The following is a 21,106-nucleotide window of genomic DNA, read 5'->3' as shown; positions in this document are numbered from 1 at the left end:
GGAGAATGACAACAGACCACTGGTTTTTGTTGAGGGCCTCTTAGCACTATTTGACTCTTTAAAGTAGAAACTGGCAAACTATAGCCCTCTGGCCAAACATACCCATCACATATTTTTGTAAATGATCAGTGGGACATAGCCAGGCTCATCTGTATAAGTACTGTGTATGCTGCTTTCATAGGGAAACAGTAAAGGTGAATAAGTGCAACTGAGATCACATGGCTTTCGAAGGCTAACATATTTACTACCTGGCCCTTTACAGAAAAAAAAAACAGTTTGCCAACTCCCACTATAAGCCATGTGTAAGAATCAATTTGATTTTAAAAATTTAGTGGTACAGAAGGCTAGCCCAATTGTATTCTCCAGAGGCAGCTCTTTCAGACATCTGTTTTAGTCTGTTTGAATGTTATCTCCTCTCTAAAGAATAAGCATTTTAATGTTCTCAACTTTTTGACTTTGATATCATTGATGGCAATCGAGTGTATTTAGAGTCCCCAAACTTTCCCCATCCTTCTTTCTCCTAATGCAGTTATTCAAATTTACTTATTTCCTTTATTGGTTACTCTTATCTTTAATGAAGAACAAGTTTCTATTTTCAATCCTGTCATCTAAAGACAGCATCTCTTCACTCCTCAGAGTAAAAGATGACATCATAGTTCTTACTCTCTTTCCTTCTGCCCTTTCACTTTCCATTTTTGTCAGCTTTACCTTTACATTATCAAAGTTGAAAACATTTACATTCTCTTCCGTAATGACAACCATACTTTGTCTATAATTTGATTCCAAAAACTGAAAGCTAAAAGACAGTATTGACATTTATGGCAACCAAGGAAATTATGTTCCTTGATAAATCAAATAGGAAATGACTATTTGTCATCCTTTACAGTGCTTAGGCCATAACCTCTAAGCCATTCGAACAAGAATGTTCAAATATATTCTCCTTTATACAGTCTACCCTTTGCCCAAAATTATGTTGGGTTACTTTGATATGCAAATTATAAAAGTTGACCTCAATATCAACAATATGTAATAATTTATCCCAAAATATAATTTTTTATTTTCTCTATATAGTGTATATAAATATTACATGTAAGTACTATATATGTACATGGTCACAAACATGCAAGTGGATATAATCACATTCAATAGCAACACAAATTATGTCCAATTTTTCATAGGCAAAAAATATCACTCTTTATGAGAATGAGCATGATTGCCTTTGATGACAAAGTAAAAATAGACTAATTTTTCTAGCAAAAGTATAAATACCTGGTATGCAAAATATCAGAAGCAAGCCCTTCATACAGCTAAATACAATAAAGAAGGGTACTATTATTTTCCTATTGCTCCTACAACAAATTACCACAAACTTAGTGGCTTAAAACAACAAATTTATCTTAGAGTTCTTCAGGTCCAATGTCTGATACAGGTCTTACTGGGCTAAAATCAAGGTGGCAGCAGAGTCAAATTCTTATCTGGAAGCTAGAATTCTTTAGAGCAAGACCTCCCTTCCTTCTGCAAAGCTAGGAATAGCCAGTCCAGCCTGACCACCTCTTCTACTTCCTTGTTCCACATATAAGGACCCGCGTGATTACATTGGGCCCACCAGGACAATGCAGGATAGTCTCCCTATCTTAAAGGTAACTGATAGCAATCTTAATTCCATATGCTACCTTAACTTTCATCTGCCACAGGTGCATATACACAGGTTCTGAGGACTAGGTGGTAGACATCTTTGGGAGGCCATTATTTTACCTACCACAGGCATCAAGTATATAGCATAGTGTCTTTTTTTAAAAAGCATGTCTTAATAGCTCTAATAATTATTCCAAATTAATTACAAGTAAAAATCAGTGTGTTAGAAGACCTGCATCAGAGATGCGTTAGGAATGATAAGGGTTATCAATTAGGCTAATGAAGCAACTAAAAGATGTATCTTCAGTGTTAATTTAGAAGACCAGCCTTCATGAAACTTTGGGTCACATTCAACTTTTGGGCTGACATTCCAGAGAATTTTACCCAAGAGGAGCATTAGTTGTTAAACAATCCAAGAGATAACAAAAATATAAAATAGAGAGAAAATTTAGGATTGAAATAAAATTTTAAATAATTGGGCAATAATAATTCAAAGTAAGCTAAAAACTTATTAACCTAGAGCACAGAGGAACTGACCAAACATAACAGATGCCAACTAACTAAAGCCAATCAGATGTCACCGGCTGACTACATCAGCCTGCCCATTTGACCTTCAGAGCCACACTTACCAATGGAAAAGTATTTCCAACCAAACTGTCTCTCCTCTGTTTATTTGGTCCTTTTGCATTAGGGAAAGATTGTCTCCAGAGTGAATAACATGTCATAGACTTGGAAACCTCCTTCCACAATGAACATGAAGGTTTATCATTGAATCTTTTATTCCTATACAAGAATAAGCAAAGTTGTGACTCTTTATAACAATTTCATTAAGCATACTTTTCATTATTGTTCTCTAGAACTTTTTATAAGTCTTTCACATACTAAAAGGCAGAGTGCAAAACATAAAAGGCACAGCATAAAGCATAGTGGGAATATAAAGATTCTACTACAAAAGCAATGCCTTTTCATTATGTGCGACTACCAGGGGCTGACCAAAAAAAAAAGAAAACACCACACCCACTAAAATTCAAAACTATAAGTGAGTTTTATCAATGTCTCCATTATAAGATCTGGAACAAAGATGAAAACATGAATGAAGGAAGAAGAAAGTGAAAAAAGCAAAGAAAATGATACAAGCAACATGTGTTGAATTTGAGATGACTCTGGGTGATCCAGGTTAAGATATCTAACAGGCAGATTAACATATAGGAATGCAACTCAGAAAAGAGGTCAGGAGGTCGGGACTAGGACACACACATTTGTAAGTCAAATGTACAGAGGTAATACTTGGAGTCAAGGAAAACAGGAAATACCTGGAGAACTAGAGGGAAAATTATGGAATGCATCAAAAACAGTGCTTACAGGAAAACTTATAGCATTGAATGCATATATTACAAAGGAAGAAAGATCTAAAATCAATAATCTAAGTTTCTACTTTAGGAAACTAGAAAAAAGGAAAGCAAATTAAATCCCAAGCAGAAAAAAAATTAGAGAAGTCAATAAAATTGACAATAAGAAATCAATAGGGTAAAATCAACGAAACTAAGCTGGTTCCTTAAAAAGACAAAATCGAGAAGTCTCTAGCCATGTTCACTAAGAAAAAGAGAGGATTCAAATGATGAATATCAGAAATGAAAGAGGGGACATCACTATAGCCCCCATGGACATTATGGATAATATAAGAATACTACAAACAACTCTATACTCACAGATGTGATAACCTAGATGAAATGGACCAATTCCCTGAAAGACACAATTTGTCAAACCAAACACACAAGGAGATAATCTGAGTAGGCCTATATCTATTATATAAGTTACATCAATAATTAATAACCTTTCAAAACAGAAAGCACAAGGCTCAGATAGTTTCACTGGTTAATTCTACCAAACATTTAAGGAGGAAATTATACAAATTCTCCACAATCTTTGTCAGAGGATAGAAGCACAGATATTCCTTGTAAGCTGACTCAATATTGTCAAGATTTTAGTTCTTGCCAACTTGCTCTATAGAGACAATGCAATCTATACCAATAAAAATCCCAGCAACTTATTTTGTGGATATTGACAAACTGATTCTAAAGTTTATATAGAGAGGCAAAGGACCCAGAAGAGCCAACACAATAGTGAAAGAGAAGAACAAAGTTGGAGGACTGACATTACCCAACTTCAAGACTTACTATAAAGCTATGTTAATCAAGACAGTATGGTATGGGCAAAAGAAGAGACAAAAGATCAATGTGACAGAATAGAGAAAACAGACCCACATAAATACAGTCAACTGATCTTGGACAAAGGAGCAATGGCAATACAATGGAGCAAAGACAGTCTTTTCAGCAAACAATGCTAGAACAGCTGGATACCCACATACAAAAAAAAATTAATCTAGACAGGCCTTTTACCCTTCACAAATATTAACTCAATGGACCACAGACCTAAACGTAAAATGCAAAACTACAAAACTCCTATAAGGTAACAGAGGAGAAAACCTAAATGACCTTGGGTATGGTAATGATTTTTTAAGATACAACACCCGAAGCAAGATCCATGAAAAAAATAATCGATAAACTGAACCTCATTAGAGTTAGAAAATTTCTAATTCTCTTGACATTGTCTTTTGCAGAGCAGAAGACAAGTCACAGACTGGAAGAAAATATCTGTAGGAGACACACCTGACAAAGGAATTACACAAAGTACACAAAGAACTCAAACTCAGCAAGATAACAAAAACCTGATTTTAGAATGGGCCAAAGATCTTAACAGACACCTCACCAAAGAAGATATACAGATGGCCAAAAAGTATATGATAAAAGGCTCTACATCATATATCATGAAAATGCTGATTAAAACAATGAGATACTATTACACACACCAAAATCTAGAACACTGACAACACCAAATTCAGATGAGCATGCGGAGCAACAGACGCTCTCATTCATTGCTGGTGAGAATGCAAAATGGTACAGTCGCTTTGGAAGATAGTTTGGTGGTTTCCTACAAAACTAAACATACTTTTACTATATAATCCAGCAATCATGCTCCTCGGTATTTACCCTAAGGAGCTGAGAACTTACATCCACATGAAAACCTGCACATGGATGTTTATGGCAACTTTATTTATAACTGCCAAAACTTGGAAGCCACCAAGATGTCCTTCACTAGGCAAATGGATAAATAAATCAGACAACAGAATACTATTCGGCAGTAAAAAGCTATGAAGTCATAAGACATGGAGGAAACTTAAATGTATACAGTGGACCCCTGAACAGCATGGGTGTGAACTGCAAAAGTCCACTGATATGCAGAATTTTTTCAATAGTAAATATGACCTATGATTGGTTGGATCCATGGATGTGTATACAGAGGGCTAGCTATAGATTACACATGGATTTTCAACTCTAAAGCTTGGTAAGAAATATGCCCACCCATATATCCAGAGAAAACCATAATTTGAAAAGACACATGCACCCCAATGTTCACTGCAGCACTATTTACAATAGCCAGGACATGGAAGCAACCTAAGTGTCCATCGACAGAGGAATGGATAAAGAAGATGTGGTACAAATATACAGTGGAATATTACTCAGCCATAAAAAAGAATGAAATAATGCCCTTTGCAGCAACATGGATAGACCTAGACATTGTCATACTGAGTGAAGTAAGTCAGACAGAGAAAGACAAATATATGATATCACTTATATGCAGAATCTAAAAAAATGGTACAAATGAACTTATTTACAAAACAGAAATAGATGTAAAAAACAATGTAGAAAACAACAATCTTATGGGTACCGGGGGGAAAGGAGGGGAGGGATAAACTGGGATTGACATACACACACTACTATATATAAAATAGATAACTAAAAAAAAAAAAAAAAAAATAGATAACTAATAAGGACCCACTGTATAGCACAGGGAACTCTACTCAATACTCTATAATGACCTATATGGGGAAAGAATCTAAAAAAGAGTGGATATATGTATGTGTGTAACTAATTCACCTTTCTGTACAGCAGAAACACAACACTGTAAATCAACAATACTCCAATAAAAATTTAAAAAGGAAAGGAAAAAGAAAGACGCCCATCAACATCAATGCTAAACCTCATTCATCCCAAAATTTCTATTATACTTCCTTGCAATACAGACTTAAGTATGAGTACATATGTAAGGTTACTAGTTAGAGATCACAGACTATTTTACAAAGGAGACAGTCAAATTACTTCATTTTGCAGATGAGGAGACTGAGGCCCAGATTAGTCTAACATACTCCCTGAGGTCACAACCTTGGCCAGTGGCAGAGTCAAGATCATGGCACAATTTTCCTGAGTCTTGGTCTAGTGAGTTGGCAGTCAACGATCTGTGTAAACAGAGGAGGTCATAGGCATGGATAACTGGAATCGTTTTAATTTTTCATTCACTGGTTGAGGAATGTGGCCCTTCCTTCCAAAATAAGAAAATCTGCCATGGGGTTTGGGGTCACAGCCCTGAACCAGATGACACAGAAGAACCATGCCAGGAAGAAAATCCTTGTTCCTCTGGCAGAGCCCTTGCAGACCTTTTAACAGGAGCCAAACAGCTGTATGGTGGGGCTTTCCGTGCAGGTCTCCACCTTTCATAAGGTCGATAGGCACAGCCTATTCTTCAAGCCTGTACCAATCTTTCACAAGTTTTGTATATATATATATTTTTTTTTAAATCATTTTTTAAAACCCAGAAGTGGAGACATTTTACACTTTCTAAAGAATTTTAAAAGCCTAGATTAAAGAACAATGTCAAAAAAGAAAGAAAATCACAGCCATAAACACGATTAATGTACTGTGGGGCTCTAAGGAGCCACTCCTCCCAAATTCCTAACATTTTTATATCAGTACACACAGTTGCTCTGCAGTCTTCTTCATGAGAGCAATGGGTTTGCTAAAACTGAACCCAGCAAATACGTACGTCAAATATTTACGTATGCCAAAGTTCCTATTAAGCACGAGGCTTTTAAACTAATGCCCAATAAACATGATGAAGAATGAGGTAAAAGGGAGTGAGCTGGAAGATACTGATTAGTTCTTGGAGGGCCTCATTTCAAGTCATCCTGTACGTACTCAATAATGAGCACAGGAGACACATTCCTACTACTCCACCTCTCCGACATTCACATGTCTTACAGAAAACTATTATCAGGAAATATAGCCAAAGAAATCAGCTCTGCTAATGAGTCCAAATTCTCAGAAGCTTTTTGCCTTAAGTTCTTCAGAATGGATTTCAGCACAGCCAATATGTGCTTGTAAAGAAAGTTCCTTTAAAACCAGAATCAATCTTTGACTGTGGAAATAAAAATATCCTTTCATAATAAGTCCTTTTATACAATTCATTCCCATTCCCTATCATGTCAAGCAGGAAAACCTGCATTCTTCAATACATTAGACAAGTGGATCAAAAGTTTGCCTGTAATGACTAACTTATAGGGAGAGTGGCAAGCATTTAGTTACACCCCAGCTGACAAGAATTTTATTTGCTTTATGTATTTGCAGGCCACAACTTCTGCATCTCATTTTGTATATGCAGACACAGAGACTCCCAGATGAAAATGATATAGGTACTTCTCCATTACTTTAAAAATTCTAGCACCTGAGAACAAGCAGCTGATGCTTTATTCCATATTCAGTTTTATCAGCCCAGATATTTTCTGCCTTGTCATCTACTTTTAAGATTTGAATAAAGAACGGAGAATTCAGAGATGTAATGTACAGCATGGTGACTATAGGTAATAACACTGTATTGCATATTTGCAAGTTATGAGATTAGACCTTAAAAGTTCTCATCACAAGGAAAAAAATTTTTGTAACTATGGTGGTGGATGTTAATTAAACATTGTGATTTCACAATACATACAAATATTGAATCACTATGTTGTATACCTGAAACTAATATGTTAATTATATCTCAAAAAAAGAATGGAGATTCTTAGATGAAAAATATGTTGGTATGATTAACCAATGAGCAAGTTTTTAGACAGTAATGAGGTTAGACTATATCAAAGCAACAATATTAGCCTCAGATTATGAATCAAAAATCCTATCCAATTTAGGTCCCTATTTTTTGAACAACATGAGTCTATTTGCTGTCATGTCTGAATGCTAAAATGCAAAAAAATCTTTTTTCATTTCTCATCTGCTGTTCATGACTTGTACACTTAAAAATGTGTTTCACGGGTTTCCCTGGTGGCGCAGCGGTTGAGAATCTGCCTGCCAATGCAGGGGACACGGGTTGGAGCCCTGGCCTGGGCAGCTCCCAAATGCCGCGGAGCAACTAGGCCCGTGGGCCACAATTACTGAGCCTGCGCATCTGGAGCCTGTGCTCCGCAACAAGAGAGGCCGCGACAGTGAGAGGCCCGCGCACCGCGATGAAGAGCGGCCCCCGCTTGCCGCAGCTAGAGAAAGCCCTCGCACAGAAACGAAGACCCAACACAGCCAAAAATAAATATAAATAAATAAAAATTTTTTTAAAAAATGTGTTTCACGACTTTAGCTAATACATACATGTCAAAAACACTTTTCTAGAGGCATCATTTCATTCTAGAAAAAATGTAACTATATATGACAGCTAACACTAGAACTGGTAAATGTCTAAGAAGCAAATACATTATCATTATAATTTTAAAAGCAGTTGCTATCTACTATGTGTGACACATTGTGGTAGCTGCTTTACACATAATGACATTAATCTTCACTATAACCTTTACAGGTAAGCATTACTAACACTTTTATACAGACAAGAAAACAAGGCTGAAAGAGGTAGCACACCTCATAGAAGGTCCAAGAGCTTATAAGGAACCACACCTAGAATTGACAAGCCCTGGTCTAACCCAACATTTCAAGTATATTACACCCTACCCATCTACATTCAGTCTCATGTTTATATTTTTAAATCAAAACAAACTAATGAAATAATTTCCTTCATTTGGTAAAATACGTAGACCTATTAGAAGAACAGAGATGAGTTTAGCTGCCAGAAGTACATTTGACCTTAGCACTTCTATCTCACAGTGTGAATGTAAATTCAGCAAATACCTTTAAGTACTGACATTGCAACCAAGGACAGGGGTGATATTTTCACCAAAATGGTATTAAAATTCAGTAGAAGGATACAGAGCTCAGGATAAGCTGGGAAACGTCAGGAAATGAGTGAAATAATGATAGGATAGTGGGATAGCACGAGAGGCAAAGAGAGGCAAAAGGGGATGTGTGAGCCCACATGTAGGACCAGGCTGGGGAGAGGTTCTGAGGTTACAGCTCAGATTAAGCTCATGTCACCTACTCAAAATGGTAAATTGAGATGAAGAATTACTAAAATGTGGCAAATATAAAGGTAACTATTTGCTTAGTTTTGGTGCTTGGATAAAGGAGAAAAAGCAGCATAGCTCTGCTTCTTCGTGCTACTTAATGATTTTGAGGTATGAATGTAAATCTGATAATGCAACCTAGGAATTTACAAGGACCTGCTGTAGAGCACAGGGAACTCTGCTCAATATTCTGTAATAACCTAAACGGGAAAATAATTTGAAAAAGAATAGATATATATATATATGTATAACTAAATCACTTTGCTGTACACCTGAAACTAACACAACATTGTAAATCAACTATAGTCCAACATAAAATTAAAAAAATTTTTTAAAGCAAATAATTTGAAAAAAAATTTTTTTTACATAAAACACTGGTACTAGAGCAGCAGTTCTAACAAACTTGTGGGAGTCCCCCAGACCTTTTCAGGGGAGCTAGGAGGTCATAGCTACTTCCAAAATAATTCTATGATGTTATCTGCCTTATTTACTGTGTTGCCCTTGGTACTGATGGATAAAGAGGCACCATGAATGGTCATTTTATTTTTACCACCACTCATTCTCAGTTTAAAAAAAAAAAAAAAAGAAAAAAAGGAGTTTCACTCAAGGTCTTTGATGATGCAATAAACATTATAAATGTTATTAAATCTCAACTTCTGAATATACACCTCTAATATTTTGCATGCCAAAACAGAAAATATGCATAAAGCACTTCTGATATCTAATGATTCTCTTAAGGAAAAGAACTTGTGCAATCAAGCTGCAAGCTGACCTAGCTGTTATCATGCAACAGTATTTTCACTCAAAAGAATGACTGATAGACAAACTGGATTTTCAGACTTTAGTATTTGGAAGACAATTTCTAGAAAATAAAGCAAGCTTGTCACTTGAAGGAAAACAAACAGAACTTGTAATCAATAATAAATTCCAGCTGTTGGATGAAAATTAGAATTTTGGATAACTTGTATCGACCACAGTGAACTTGACAGCTTCCCAATACCTAAAGATCTTTCTGATAAGATTGGTGGTGATATTAATGAACATGATAATTCTGATATCATGAGATATGTTAACATCTGGAAGAGCTGCATAACATCTACCAATATTTTCCAAGGGACAAAGTATAATGTTATAAAACCACGTACGAGGAAAAAAGTCCATTCAAAATGCAAGATAGACCAATGGATTTTAATTTAACACAGTATTAAAAGTTCATTGATATGGTTTCAGTTTCCTCCTTGCAAAAAGTCCTTTAAGCTACCACTTGTCAAGTTTTGGTTACAATATCAAAGAATATACACGATTTCCAACTACAAATCTGTGTGAGATTTTCTTCATAAACATGAACCAAAAGAACATATCAAAACAAATTAAACACAGAAAGAAATCTGAGAGCCCACCTGTCTTCCATTAAGTTATACATTAAAGATATATGTGAAAAGGTAAAAACAGTACTTTCCTCACAAGTTTTTTGTTTTAAAAGAGTTACTTCTCAGAAAAGTGTTTTTTAACCATGAAACAGGTTCATTTATGAATTTTTAAAATGTTAGATGTCTCAGTTCTAGTGTCTAATCAGAATACTGATAAATATAAACCACAGATTCAAGCTCATTGACATCAAGGATTTAAAAGACCAAAGAGGTTCTGAGACCAAATGTTTGAGCCCCCCTGTAGCACAGTACTGCGTTCCAAATGGAGATGAGGAAGGGGCACCTGGCTGGCTGGCATGGCTCATTCAGCCTCTAGTAATGAAGTACTTGGTTTGAGTATGAAATGTTTTATTTAGAGATCTTTTAAGAGAAAGCAAACTGCAGCTAGAGTTCACTGCTATGGACTAGGGAGACTTCAAGGGCTTCAACAGAAGCATCTTCTTGACACTCCTTCCAGGTATTCTTGTTCAACAGGTGGGGAATAAGCAAGGCGGAATGGAAAAATCACCAGCGCCAGAGTAGTGGCTCTTGGAATAGCTAAGCACTCCCACCTGGTGTGAATCACATCACTGGGTAACCTTCCCTGGGACATTCTCTTGGGGGTGAGATGAGGAAAGGAGAAGGATACAAACACATTCCTAAGATACAACTTAATACAAAAGTATGACTGAAGAGAAACTGAGTGCTGAAAGGTCCTTGGAACTACCAGTTCTTCCTCAGAAGGATAACCGCTAACTACCAGCCCGACTTAAAACAAGCCCTGACCTGAAGCAACAGCAGGCCAATTAGCTGGCAGTGCTCCCTGGGCAAAGCATCAACAATCACTCAGCCACAAGAGAGTATGCAGGCTATGGGAAGGAAGGAAATTAGGGTTTAAACTCATACTGGATTGCTCCCAAAGTCCTATGACAATCTGACAATTAATGGCTTCATTTATGACATATCCCACAAAGGAACATTGCATGTTTTATAAATTTATTCATTCCTGCTTTAAAATTAAAGTTATATAGAATTAAGAACAAGCTAGATTTTGGTAGCACTTTTCTTAAGGAATTATGAAACATCATACAATTGCTATTACTAGCAGGAATTTATAAGTTATGTTCCTAAAAGAAAATAAAGGACAAAGATTTCACAGAGAGGGAGGGAAAAAAAACTGAACACAAAAAGCAGCAACTTATTTAAGGGATCAAATTTTAGTATAGGAGTAGTCACTTCAGAAATACATTTCTGTAACCTTACAGAGTGCAAGTCAACTAGACGTTGATTAACTAGACATTGGCTTGATCCACTAATGATTTATTATATATCATCTGAACCCCTTCCACAGACAGTACTGTCCTAACAGCAAATTAGCATCTTTTTAAAAAAAGCACACATTTCTATATCTTATTTAATTTTCGTACTCCTCTTCAACTTTGCATATAAGATGGCCAACAATAAATATTCCATAAAATAACTTTATCTGTTTTAAATGTTTAATGGCTGCAGATGGGAGGGAAAGACATTTCTCTTTAGGAGACTTGGAAGTATCTGCTTGTTGCTTTCCTGAAAAACTTGCAAAGACCAGTTAGGAGATGGTTAATTACTATAATAAACATGGTTGAAATGGGAACTATTGACTGAAGGAGAAAACCTTCAGACCAAGGGAGACAACACAGGGGATGGAAATTTATAATTTAGAAGGTCCAATACTCAATAAACACTTGTTGAGTGCCATCTTTCCTAGGGGAAAAGATGAAAAGAAGTCCATTATCTAGAGACCTCACTGAGAGCTATCAGCAAGCACCTCACACCTCTTCCGCATGCTAGGGCCTTTATGGTTGGAGATGAGTTATCCATAGGGGCTTTTTCAAGTAGAACCACAGAGCTCTGAGGTCCCCACATGGAGAGAAAACAGACTTAGCTCAGAGTCTTCCAATCTTAGAAAGAGAATGGCATTAATGCCAGAAATATACTAAACAGTAACAGGTGCCAGTTTATGTTTAGTGTGAATGGGAACTTTGGCTTGGACCTAGGTAGTTGTATTGGAATCTACTTCATAAGTAGTACCCATTGTTTATAAAGACAGATTAATGTTACTTTAATGCTATTAAATGATGTATGAAAGTATTTAAGATGATGATCAAATGGTCTCAATGCCACTACCCACATACAGGGAAGCCTAGACCATGGTGCAAACCCAGCCTGACTTACAGAAGTGTTTCCTTTGACATGTGAAGTAATTTAAAGGTGAGAAATTTTGCAAGGAAATCTGGTTTTCCAGCTCCTGTCGGAAAAAAGAAATCATACAACCTGTCAAAATTGGGCCTGCATTCTAGTGTGAGGCAATGAGCTGGATCTGACCCATGATTCTACACACACACACACACACACACACACACACACACACACACTCTGTACCCTCCACTTGGCCAGTCTCCACGACTCCTTATTGCCTTCATGCAGCCCACCTCATTCATTTGATTTCCTGGTCCACCTCCACTGGTGGTTAAGCTAAAAATCTCTGGCCTGCCATTTCATACAGAGTATTCTAAGGCGATCCCTCTCACTGGTGCCAGTTACCTAAAGTGCAGGCTGAGAATACAAAAAAAAAAAAAAAAAATGACTTCTTTAGGGCTATCTCTGTGAGCCAAACACGATTATAATAGAAAACAACTGTCCAGTTTTGTCAAAATTACTAGGTGTCTACCAATGAAGTAACAGAAAGCTAAAATCACTACTACTGATCACTTTTTAGGTCAGGAACATTTGATAACTCAATAAAGCAGTCACATGTCTAAAATTGCGAATTGAGGAGTTAGCATTTTCTGGGATCAGCATCTCTCCATGATGTTACAGCCAGAGAATGCTAAAACACCTGGAACGGTCTGATAGCTAGCCTGGCTTCTTAAACTTTCAAAGAGAGAGATATTTGCTATATATACCCCCAAAGAAATGGAACCAAGGTGGTGCAGTTTAATATCTGTAAGCTTTTAAATGCCTGTAAAGATCATGAGGATTGATTGGGTCTTAACTATTTCTTTGCATAAGTTATTAGGAAGGAATAAAACACTTATAGACACACTGGTAATAGCAGGTTGCACCCTGGAAATAAAAGTTGGGATCCTTAAATATGATGACTTTTGTTGGATCCTGGAGACAAAGAAGCTGACATAATGGAAAAGAATAAAAATTTAAAACTCTTGTGAGCTCTGACCATAATTTCTAGAAACCTATTTAATGATGAAAATGGCATCTAAGTAACCTGTGTTAAGTTCGCCAAGGTTTGAAAGACAAAGGAAAAAATCATTGAACGCATATTCTGGAGGTTATGCAATATCTTTCCTTTTACCATTCCTCAGCTTTGAAGTAACTGACACACACAAAAAAAAAATCACTAATTTTCACATGAGGCTTTTCTGGCTTGCATGGTAGCTGCCAACAACGACACTCTTTCGTAGAATTTTTTATTTAGGCTGCTTAGTTACTAAGACCAGAGATGTTTTTAAAACTTAGGGGCAATGATTAATAATCCTTTTTATGTTCTTTAAACTGCAGAATCCAATAAAGTAGGAAGTTCATACCTATGGGAATGTGAAAGAAAACATATAAATCAACTCCACACCTAATACTCAATCCTACACTTACTATGTAAAGCAACTCTAGTTGGCCTGCTCTCTTCTGCAATAGTTTGACTTAAATGATTTTAGGGTAGTCTAACTTTTAGTCTTCAAGTTGTCTTTGAATAAAGGTCAAAATATAAAATTCTAACATATCCCAAATGCAAAATTGGAAAATTAATGCCATCTAACAATCAGAAAAATGATCTGCCATAGCACAGCACTTTGTAATAGTTTCACATTTGTCTTTCTTTGCTCAACAGGTTTGGATCACGTTCCAGACATCACTGTACCATTCACGGCTTCTAGCACAGGGCTTGGTGCATAGAGGTGTCAGTAAACGCTTGAACACCCAAAAAGTACGGAAAATACAAAAAATTAACTGTATATGTATACATACTATCAAAAAAGCTTTTTTTTAATTTTTAAAAATTAAGAATTTTGTAAAGCTCCTTGAGTGTTACTAGCATGCAACCATGGCTTAGCAAAGTCTATCATCAAAATAATGTAATGGCAAAAAATTATGATCAGAGACACCACTTAAGTACAGTGAAGAAGTGTTTCTGTTTATTTTGCTCTTTGCTTTAAGTATGATCACCAAATATTCCTATGAAAGGGAGTGATCATGCTTTCATTTGTTTTACATAATTACGTGACAATATATGGCCTATAAAAACCAGGCTTTTAAAAAATTTAAACACATAGCCTTCATAAAGCTATCAACCCAGTTCCAATTTTCTTTATTGTGCTTTGGTTTCTCCAGAAGAAACCAAATTACAGTTCTCCTAAGTAGGGAAACAAAGGTTAAGAGTGAAATAATAAGGAACACGCCTGGAGTGTTTCTGTTCTCTATCCTCCAGATCTCCATATACTCCTAGCAAGAGAAGTGACCAAGGAGTGACTAGAAGGGAATTTCTGGCTCAAACAGTGCCATCTAAACTCAGTCTGTGACAATCACTTAACCCTGGTCCCCAAGAAGCAGCAGCTCTAAAATAATTAATAAGACTAGGGCACTCACTCTGGGTATCCAGACATCATTATCTTACCCTGGACGGTCCAGGCTGTGCGCTCAGAACTGTGCCTAGAACACAATGGCACAGACGGCAGAGTGAGAAAACATGGGAGCCACTACCATCTACACTGTTTAAAGCTTATCAACTCTCAACAAGAGAAGGTGGTATGTGACGGCTAGGTATTTGCCCTCACTATTTGCATAAGCCTCTCTGGTCTGCCCTCAATTAAAGACTCTACAAAATAATACTTCGCGTGTTGAAAGGCAGGTCACGCTGAAAAACCATACATGGAACATAAAACTGGAAACATGGACAGTGCTTCTGGAGAGCAACCCAGAAAGAGGAAATTTGAGTCAATAGTCCACTTCTGTCAAGACTGATTTGAGTACCGGAAGGGGCCACTTAACATTTCTAGGTGTTTCCTCATTTATGAGTGACTGGCCTAAGATCTCTTCAGCCCTAAAAGAGTAAGACTCTAAACAGTGAGCTGAGATTTAAAAAAAAAAAAAAAAAAAAACATTTAACACAAAGTACTGTACCAGGAACAAATTTGAAATAAAGTTGCTCATACTTAATACTTTACCATCTGAACTCTCAATATATCCATGTTCAATGCCTTCTACCCTCTTTGCCACCTGGAAGCCTGGTTAACCATGCAAGGCCCAATTCAAATGTCATTTCCTTTGCGGTACAATGGTAGGTTGATTATAAAAATGACCCAAATTACACTCCTACTCCCACTCCCAAGAGACACCACCTTTGTTGTGCAACTCTGCAGCACTTCTCCTCAAAACGCAGAGTCTATTTCCATTCCCTTTGAATATTGGCTGGTTTTGTGAATTGCTTTGGCCAACTGATCATATGCCAGTTCTGAGCCTAGACCTCCAACGGTCTTGTGTACTTCTGCTTGCTCCTTGGAAGGTTGCCTTGCTGTGAGAAAAAGCCCAGACTAGCCTGATGACAGAGAAGAAACCACCAGAGATAAATCTGCCCAGTTAAATCTGTTTTAGACCAGCTTACCGCCAGCTGACACCCAAATACCTGAAAGGGCCCAGTGAATACAAGCAGAAACACATTCCCAAGCTGTGGCTGACCACAGACACAGGAGTAAACACACTCAAAACCAGGAAATCCCAGCTGGCCCAACGTCTGGTAGACGATACTTAATGCTCGTTTTTAGGCTACCGAGTTTTATGGTGCTTTGTTGTGCACTGTTACATAACATACATACATATATATATATATATATATATATATATATATATATACACGTGTGTGTATATGTATGTGTGTGTGTGTATATATATATATATATGTATATATGTGTATATATATATATATATATATATATATATATATATATATATAGACCTTCAAGTCTCCATAACAGATTTCACTACATCTTCTGTGTCCCCAGAGTACATGTTAGCATGATGCTCATCACATAACAGTTAAGCATAGGCATATCCTGGGTCATGATCTTCTCAAAGACTACTTCATAATCGTCTTTGTATCTTCCAGCTTCTAATATGTTGCATATAGATGCTTGATACATGTTGAATAAAAATCAACAAGTGAAGTATAGCTTCAGAAAATATAAGAAAAGGGTGCTTAAAACTTCTGCAAGGTGAAGTGACTTTTCCACCTGGGAAGCAACAAAGGCACAGTGCAGCTGGGAACGCAGGCAAGGAGGCCCATCTTGTGGGGAATAGACAATCAGTGTTAGGAGAGAGGGGCAGGGCTCCGAATGAGAAGAAAAAGGAAAGTATTTCTGACATGGAAATCTAGGCAGCATGATTACATGACTTTAGAAAGAAGTGAGAGTTGACTGAATTGGGCAGTCTACAGCCTTGAATGTAAAAGTGTTGCTTAAAAGCAGAGTTCTCCAAGAGGAGTGACATTGATAACTGAACAAGGAATTTAGCTACAGAACTAAAAAAAGAACCAACAGTAAGAAATCCATATTTCCAGCAAATGAAATGATAATACGTCTCTAAAGTCATGAGGGTTCTCTTCTACTCCCAGATAAGAACTGGTTACCGGGGGGATAAAGGAGGGGGGGATAAACTGGAAGACTGGTATTGACACATACACACTACTACGTATAAAACAGATGACTGATAAGGACCTACTGTATAGCACAGGGAACTCTACTCAATACTCTGTAATGGCCTATATGGGAAAAGAATCTAAAAAGGAGTGGATACATATATATGGATAACAGATTCACTTTGCTGTACACCTGAAACTAACACATCAATGTAAATCAACTATACCCCCAATAAAAATTTTAAAGAGTAAAGGCAATAAACCTATTTCAGGGAGAGAAGGTGTGTTGCTCGCTTGGAGCTGCTGTTCTACTGCAGTATATTTCAGATCTATTTGTGTGAGAGAGGTCTCCAAGAATTCTGCTCTGAATGTACTGGATTACCTTCTCAGCCCACTAGGAGCTGTGAAAGATATACTATTTCAGAAATCAGTTTCTTTAGTGAATAAACCAAAAAAAAATTCATGTGACACACTTTACTGCAATATTTGCTGTACTGCGGTGGTCTGGAACTGAACCCACCATATCTCCGAGGTATGTCTGTATAGAGTTCAACATTTTTGTTTAGTTTTACAAGTTTTTTTGAACTTTAAATAAATGTACTTATACAGTTTTTTGTTTGAGTGCTTTTGTTCAAAAATGTTTGTGAGATTCATCCATGTCGTTGCATTAGGCTGTAGTTTGCTCATTTTCATGGTTGTATGAAATTGCCTCATTAATACAACAGATGTGGGGCTTCCCTCGTGGCGCAGTGGTTAAGAATCCGCCTGCCAATGCAGGGGACACGGATTTGAGCCGTGGTCCGGGAAGATCCCACATGCCACGGAGCAACTAAGCCCGTGTGCCACAACTAATGAGCCTGGGCTCTAGAGCCCACGAGTGGCCGTGTGCCACTAATGAGCCCATGTGCTGCAACTACTGAAGCCCACGCACCTAGAGCCCATGCTCTGCAACAAGAGAAGCCACTGCAATGAGAAGTCCACGCACTGCAATGAAAGAGTAGCCCCCGCTCGCTGCAACTAGAGAAAGCCTGCGCATAGTAATGAAGACCCAACGCAGACAAAAAAAAAAAAAAAAAATGACAAAATACACAATGAAACAAACTTAAACAAAAAAGATACAACAGATGTTAGTTACCCATTCTCTTCATGATCATTTGCATTGTTTCCAGTTTGGGGCTATTATGAGCAAGGTTGTAGTGAACATTCTTACACACGTATCCCAGTGTTATGTGTGTACTACTTTCCTTAATACATGACTGGATCAGAGGGTTATACTCATTTTCAACTTCACCAAATAACAATAGTTTGACAAATTAGTTTCGACAATTCATATTTCCATCATCAGAGTTCTGGTTCCTCCACATCCTACTCTACACTTTATTAGAGTTACTGCTTTTGCTATTTGGATGAACGTGTAGGAGTATCTCATTGTAGTTTTAATTTCTATTTCCTTGAAAATCAATAGATTTGAGCACTTGTCATATGTCTTTTGGCAATCATTTTCTGTGAAGTTGTTTTACTCAATTTTTTCTATTGGGTTGTCAGGTTTGTTTGTTTGTTTTTTAAGGCATGCATTATATATTCTAGATATCTGTCCTTTGTTGGTTATTGTTGTGTTACCAATATATGCTCTCACTTTGTGGCTTGCTTACATTTTATGATGAGAAGTTTGGTTTAAATTTATTTTTTCTAGGTAGTTTATATGTTGTGTTTTATTTGGAAATTATATTTTCAATCCTTGTTTTTCTAATTAAAGTAAATCCAAAATTTTTTCAGTTAAGTCATATGAAATAGAACTGGAAGAAAAACTGCCAAATTGTATTGCCTCTAACTCAGAGTGCTACACTATCAACATATGCAATATCCAATTGTAATTTGAAGACATAATTTAGAAATATAGGGCTTCCCTGGTGGCGCAGTGGTTGAGAATCTGCCTGCCAATGCAGGGGACACGGGTTCGAGCCCTGGTCTGGGAAGATCCCACATGCCGCGGAGCAACTAGGTCCGTGAGCCACAATTACTGAGCCTGCGCGTCTGGAACCTGTGCTCCGCAACAAGAGAGGCCGCGATGGTGAGAGGCCCACGCACCGCAATGAAGAGTGGCCCCCACTTGCCACAACTAGAGAAAGCCCTCGCACAGAAACGAAGACCCAACACAGCCATAAATAAATAAATAAATAAAATAAATAAACCCAAAGCTTAAAAAAAAAAAAAGCTGAAATATTTAAAAAATATATATATATAACAAATTTTTAAGCGTTGCAATTTTTAGAGCTCTAAGCACAACAGGGATAGAATATACAGTGGGTAAATACAATATACACATGATGCTAAATTATGGTTTTTTTGGAGGGGATAGAGTGCCAGAGCATGATTTAATAGCTGTAAAACCTTAAAAGGTACAAATAATGTAACTGATGAAAAAGCAGAAGATCCAGTAGGTAAGGGAGACAGTACATTTGGATGCTAAGGCACAGTTCTATGATACACCCCTAGCGTCTTTCTTCCCATTACTTTGCATTATTATTATGTGCACACAGTTAGACTTTTAAAGGGATTTTTAGTTTTTATGTGTATTTGGATATGTTGACTACACAATAGGAAAACCAATTTTATTAAATGTACACAGAAGTATACATTATTAAGCTTCAAAGGAGTGATTTTTCTGAGGCTATTCCAGGTATTTAGAAAGTGCTGCTGCTTCTCAAAGTTTCAATGCATTTTTGGAATTACATTCACAACTATATAAATTGTACGTGCCTAATGCATCAGTTTATTATAAGAATCTAATCTCATTTTTTATAACTATATATTTTATATGAAATTTATTTAGGTATAATTGACATACAATAATGTGCACCTATTTTAAGTGCACCTTCAGAGTTCTGACAAATGTATATATGCCCACATATCCACCATTGGATATCCACCAGTGGCATTCCATTGTTGGATATACCACATTTCAATTTCCAGGTTTTTGCCATTATGAATAAATCTGTTTACGAACTTTCATGGACAAGTTTATTTTTAAACATGTGTTTCATTTCTCTTAAGTACTCACTAGTGAAAACTACAGATTATATGGCAAGCATATATTTAAGCTTTATAGGACAATGCTAGATCATTTTCCAAAGTGATTGTACCATTTTACATTTCCATCAGCAATGGATGAGAGTTCTAGTTGCTCCACATCCTTGCCTGTAACGTGTGATGTTGAGCATGTTCTTCAGAGTGTCTGTTCAAATCTTTGCCCACTGTTTTACTAGTCTGTCTGTCTTCTTATTGGGTTTTGAGGGTTTTTTTTTTTAAAGTGTATTTTGAATATAATCCTTTGTCACACTCTCAAAGAGAGCTTCAAAATTGTTGTAATGGTAGTGTCATGAGAAGCGTTCATCTACTTTTTTGCCTACTTTAGATGTATAAGTATATAAAACTAAACTGAAATGTTTAGAATTCTATAGTATTTAGGTGGTACAGAAAAACAAGGAATAATAGTCACAAATTCAGGATAGTGGTTTCCTTAGGGGAGGGGGAAAGAATTTTAGCAAGGGCACTGGAGGATTTCTGGGGTGCAGGCAACATTCAATTTCTTGAATGGGGAAGTGGTTATACAAGTGTAGAAGTATATACTTTAGAATTTAGTTTTTCTAGTAACTGTACATGCTTTATAAGTATGTAAATCTCACATTTTAAAATATGTTTAATTGAAGGAACTCATACAAAACCAAATAAACAAATAGATCCAGAATAAGTTGACTATTAAAAAAAAAAAAAAGTCAGTGCTTTGTCTAGAACCATAAAGCATTGTTGAAGGTAAAGGAAGAGAGAAATGTAATGCAGTCACACTTAATGATAAAAGCCATTGAAAAAAAACATGAAGACGCTCACTACACAGAAAACATCTCAATCACGTTATGTTGCCACATCAAGAAAGCAAACCAGTATGATAGAACTATTTTCTTCACATGCTTTGGGAATTTGAAATTGTCCACTTTTGATGTTTAGTAAGATGTATGTGGTTCTACTTAGCCAAAAGAAATTACA

The 21,106-nt window shown here is 36.7% G+C and overlaps 1 protein-coding gene across 5 annotated transcripts in view; it reads right to left on the bottom strand.

Moving 5' to 3' along the window:
• Window positions 1-21,106, bottom strand: part of PARD3B (par-3 family cell polarity regulator beta) — a 1,041,978-nt gene that overhangs the window by 920,131 nt on the left and 100,741 nt on the right. The window contains exon 2 of one of the 5 annotated variants that reach the window (XM_082466959.1): window positions 18,946-19,044. The exons of the other annotated variants lie outside the window; for them this stretch is intronic. Coding sequence (XP_082323085.1) covers window positions 18,946-19,044 — 99 coding nt within the window. The remainder of the gene's footprint in view (window positions 1-18,945; window positions 19,045-21,106) is intronic. 5 annotated transcript variants of the gene reach the window in all.

Source organism: Balaenoptera physalus, assembly GCF_965194825.1.
Source record: "Balaenoptera physalus genome assembly, chromosome: 6".
NCBI lineage: Eukaryota > Metazoa > Chordata > Mammalia > Artiodactyla > Balaenopteridae > Balaenoptera > Balaenoptera physalus.
This window is presented reverse-complemented; position numbering and strand designations above follow the sequence as displayed.